Consider the following 5,175-nt stretch of genomic DNA (forward strand, 5'->3'; position numbering starts at 1 on the left):
TACATAATAAATTGAGCCTAAATGTCTAAACATGAACTCTTTTGGTTGCCCTTCGAAATTCTCTAGAGGATGATTTTCACACAATGCATACTTTCAGCAGCAGTTGGCACAAGGATATGAATTGAGTTTTTTATTAACTGTATCTTAAATCCTCAATGACATGAAATGTGCCAGGCCAAGCCGTAGACGCGTCGTCTTTGTCCCACATATTACCTTACAGTGTAGGCGACCAACCAACTTGAATGGGCTACTTTATATCTTTTATCTTAATATTGTATTTTATCCTGGGTAGGTGGCGTTTTTTGGGGGGATTGCGTTACAAAAAGAAATGGTGTCGAGTGCGTGAAATGCTTGAAGATTACAATCACATTATATAAGTTAGGAGATACCAACTCGTCACGTGTGATCTTAATAAAAGGGAAATGGATATGTTAAGACGAGAAGTCTGATGGACACTAACACTGATTCTCTGTGTGTTTGGTGGATTACATATATTTTTCTCGATCTTTTTTTCACATTCAGAAATATCAGCAGTTGGCAATCTAGAGCATTTGCTCCTATTGCTGCTCTTCGTTATCAAAGAATACTACTAATTCTTATTTATTGATATGTATTATATCATGTAAATTATTTCTATGATCATTTTGCGTTACTAGCCTGAATAGCGTAGGATACAACGAAGATGGAAATGAACTGAAAATTCTCATGGGAACACGTCGTGTTTTTAAAATTTCTGCTTCCAGGTGTGCTTCACGTTTGTGGTTTAGTTCGATATTGCTTTTAAACATAAGATCAGTTGATTCCTGTAACCCTGTAGCCCTGCCTGGTGGTTTTACGTGTCTTGTTTTTGAATGTTGGTTCGCTTTTTTAGTCCATATTTGTCTCGTTTCGTTTGCGTTGTTTTGTTTATGGACGAAATGGAATATGGATTTCAGTTAACAAGACTACGTCAAGAAAAAGTTAATTCTGTATTGCTATGACGGAGCTCATACTCCGTGGAAGTCTACATCACAGCAATTCCAAAGTGGTTATAAAACTAAAGCAGATGCACAAAATCAAAGTTGTAATGTCGTGGTGCTACGCGCATTACCAAACGAAGTTTTTTGAAGAGGTGCACAGGCAAAACCTAACTGTCTGTGTGTGTTTGTGTGTCATTTTCTAACGGACACTTAATTGCAAATATATTTATAACTAAACCGTTGAAACCTTCGAATAGGAATCGAGGTCTTAAAACACTAGATAGTGCAACGGATTGTTTTTGTTATGTTTCTGGGATGGTTTGACCAGCGGAAGGTCTAGTTAGCTTGTCCGATGGCAAAATAAGAAAAAATAGTTTTGAAAAACATATGGTGACATCCGGACGGAGTGATGTTCTTATTAACTTCCTGTGTTATAATTTAGTGAAATGTTTAATTATTTTATTGAAGTTATTTTAACACTGTTGATAAGAAGTTACCAGTCAATTAACATGCAAATTATTATCAAGTTCAGAAAAATTAATCTATAAAAAAATTGCGTTGTAATTGAAGAAGTAGGTCCATTTAACAACTGCGTCAAACTGTTAAGCTATTTTTTTGTTAGAAAGGCAGACAAAGGCATGGTTTTGTTTTTCTCTCGCTATTTTCAATATATATGGTAACTTGTTAAAAAAATCGAGAGGGAGAGAGAGAAAAAAATAACAAGAGAAATAAGAAATTAAGAGAGATGTTTTTAATTTGTCTTGTCATAGAGCTGGCGTTACAAAGTCCGAGATCGTTTTAAATTTAAACTCTCCCAGCGTATGGTCACCATTAATTTATAACATATAGATAAAACCAGAGAGCTAGAGGCTCACAAGTGATAACAAATGGCTGTTGTTTGTAGAGTAAAACTTCAGGTTTCTGAATTGAAATTAACATAAAAAGTCACTGATCACTAACATATGTGCGAAATACACGTAAAAACAAAAAACTACTGTCTATGCGTTGGGTTCACCAACAAGGAAAAAGAAGAAAGAAGAGTATTGCTATGAGTTCGTTGCACTACAAGTTGTTTCTTTTCTTCTACTTCTATGCTGCTGTTCAGGCTCCATACAGAGAAGGCGATATTATGCTGGGTGGACTTTTCAGCGTGCACCAGCCGGGGAGCAGATTTGAAGAGGTACATTTGAGAGGAATTGGTCGCATGCAGGCCATGATCTTCGCAATCGAACGAATAAACAACGACACAAGTATTCTTTCGAATATTTCCCTCGGATACGACATAAGGGATTACTGTGGAAACCTATCAAAAGCTGCAGGACTTGTTTACAAACTTTTAACTGTTGATTCTTGCGTCAATTTAAGCCAAAATACCACAAGAAAGAAAGCCATCGTTTCTTTAATAGGCCCGTACGAATCTAGTACAGCGCTATTCATTGGTGGATTTCTCCGGATGCTCAATGTTTCGATCATAAGTGGATCAGCTACTAGTGCTGAACTTAGCTCACTTACCTATGACCATTTATTTCGAACAGTGCCTTCGCATACTTTTCTTGCAGAGGCGATGGTTGACTTGGTTACACACTTCAATTGGAGTTATGTTGCTGTCGTTGGACTAGATGATTCGTATGGAAAAAATGGAGCATGGGCAGTAGTTAGCGAAAGTACGTGGAGAAAAAGCTCGTTCTGTATTGCTTTGACGGAGTTTATACGCCTTGAAAGTCTGAATCTGAGTATTCGGAACATAGTTAAAAAGCTTAAACAGATGGACAATGTCAAAGTTGTGATCCTATGGTTATACGAGTATTACCAAACGAAGTTTTTCGCAGAGGTTCAGAGGCAAAACCTAACTGGACGTGTGTGGATTTTGAGCGAGGCCCATTTAACTTCCACACTGCCAATAAAAGGTATTCTCGAGAGCTCTTTGGGATTTCAGTTGCATGAATTCAGCGACTCTGGCTTCAAGGAATATTTAAAAGATATATTGATCCAGGAAAGAGACAATAGAAGTTTTCTTGAATGGAACGACAGTACAAGCGAGATATGGAAACTTTTGAGGAGCAAGAAGTGTGTTCATCGTCAAATTGAGCAGTGCTCTAAAGACTTGATTAAAGAAATCTATAGTTCCGTTATTCCATACACCATCGACGCCGTATATGCCCTGGCCCATGCAATAGATATATCATCTCGAGATTTTACCTCAAGCAATACAGGTACTCTAGACAAATCGCCCATCGCAAATAGTTTGGGCATGCAGAAGCTACTTCAGAGAGTCAGTTTTGACGGACTAACAGGAAAGATCAAGTTCGATCAATTTGGTGACAGAGGCTCGGCACATTATGACATTTTCAGCTTTAAAGAAGGACCTGTGGGAGATATTGAGAGCATTGAAAAGGTGCTGGTAGGAGAGTGGATAATTTCAAATGAAAATAAAACAAAGTTAGATTTTCATGGAGACTTTCATTGGAAGACTCCGTTTGGTCGCCCTCCAAAATCTGAATGCTCGGAACAGTGTCCTCCTGGAACAAGGAAATCTTCTACCTCACCTTGTTGTTGGCAGTGCCTTCCGTGTCTTGGTGGGACTATCAGCTCATCTGTTGGTTCTAAAAGCTGCAGTGAATGTCCCATCGAAACAATGTCTAACCCAGCGAATACAGAGTGTGTCGCCTTACCCTCTGCCAACATAAGCTATGCAAATGTAACCGGAATTGTGATTCTAACGTTTAGCACGTTCGGAGTAGTTATTACATTGTTTTGTCTGACTGCCCTCTGCAAATTCTGGAATAGTCCCCTTATCAAGGCATCTAACAGGGTGCTTAGCCTTTCTCTTTTACTTACAATTCTTGCATCATTCTCTCTAGTATATATTGATGTCCTTAAAACCACAGATGCAATTTGCATGATCATATACCCGTTACGTTATCTGACCTATAACTTCTGTCTCTCCATCTTATTGGTTAAGGTGTTGCTTATTTCCAGCGCTTTTCAGGTTCCCATTGTGACCAGTTTGGAATTCACTTCTTTTCCAAACAAAGCTCAAGTTGGGATTGTTACAGTATCTCTAGCTCCACTGTTGTCGGTGTTGATGCCATGGTTGCTTTTGGATCCACCCTTTAACATGCAACATATCTATCCAAAACAATACACCTTTGACGAATGCAAGGCATACTCCAGCTCAGTTGGAAAATCTCTATTCTTGACAACATGCTTTTATATCTTCTTCCAAATGCTGGTGTCCTCGGTCTGTGCCTTTAAGATTAGGAAGATTCCTGAAAATTTCAGCGAGGCCAAACGAATCGCTTTTTCCATGTACATATTTTTTTTCTCATTGCTTTGTTATCACCCGGTAGAATTGTCTTTGGATGGATGGTATGTAACTGTTGTGGACTGTGTAACAACTCTGTTGAGCGCCTATGGCTTCCTTTGTTGTCTATTTTTGCCCAAAATGTATATTCTGTTCTTTAGGCAGGAGATAAACGATATGAATGGCATTAGACAAGAAGTAACTCAGTTCTCGTTTAGTTCAGGTTGTGTACACGTAAACCGTGCTTTTGATAGTTCTAATTAGGAAGCTGAATCGTACTTTAAGCTTTCTTAAGATCAGTAATTTTGTTCAAGTGTACCGTAGACCACTAAGTAGGCTTTTAATTAGCACTTCATTAGAAATAAAGGCTTCAAGGCATAAAAACACTTAATATTGCCATGGATTGTTTCTTCTTATGTTTCAGGATGGCTTTATTCTTTTCAACTGATTACGCCATCAACCATTGTTGAGCCTTTGCCGTTGGAATACGACACTGAAGAGCTTGAACCACTTTTCCGGTTTTTAAAGGATAAAAAATTCGAGTATGGAAGATCTTTCGCTTACATTAGAGCTACTGATTCTGGTTTCCATCCCATATTTATGTACCAAATGTTTCAGTTTCATGAAAATTAGGTATTTGTATTGCAACTTCAAAAGTATAAACCCCTTATGCTGTTAATGACCCAATTAAATCCACAGTCAAATGAATATTACATAATCAATGACGCCTAATTGTCTAAACATGAACTCTCTTAGTTGCCCTTCTCTAGAGGATGATTTTCACATAGTGCAAACTTTCAGCAGCAGTTCACACAAGGATATGAATTGAGTTAGTTATTAATGTTTGTTAAATTCTCAATGACATTAAATGTGCCAAGCCAAGCCGTAGGCGCGTCGTCTATGTCCCACATA

General features: G+C 38.0%; 1 protein-coding gene across 1 annotated transcript; it reads left to right on the forward strand.

The window, feature by feature from the left end:
• Positions 1-1,959: 1,959 nt before the first annotated feature.
• Positions 1,960-4,527, forward strand: LOC113685261 (extracellular calcium-sensing receptor-like). The gene has a single exon (XM_027202751.2). It carries the CDS (start codon positions 1,960-1,962, stop codon positions 4,525-4,527), a length of 2,568 nt encoding a protein of 855 aa, XP_027058552.2.
• Positions 4,528-5,175: the final 648 nt, after the last annotated feature.

Source organism: Pocillopora damicornis, chromosome 1, assembly GCF_964200805.1.
Source record: "Pocillopora damicornis chromosome 1, jaPocDami1.2, whole genome shotgun sequence".
Taxonomy (NCBI): Eukaryota; Metazoa; Cnidaria; class Anthozoa; order Scleractinia; family Pocilloporidae; genus Pocillopora; species Pocillopora damicornis.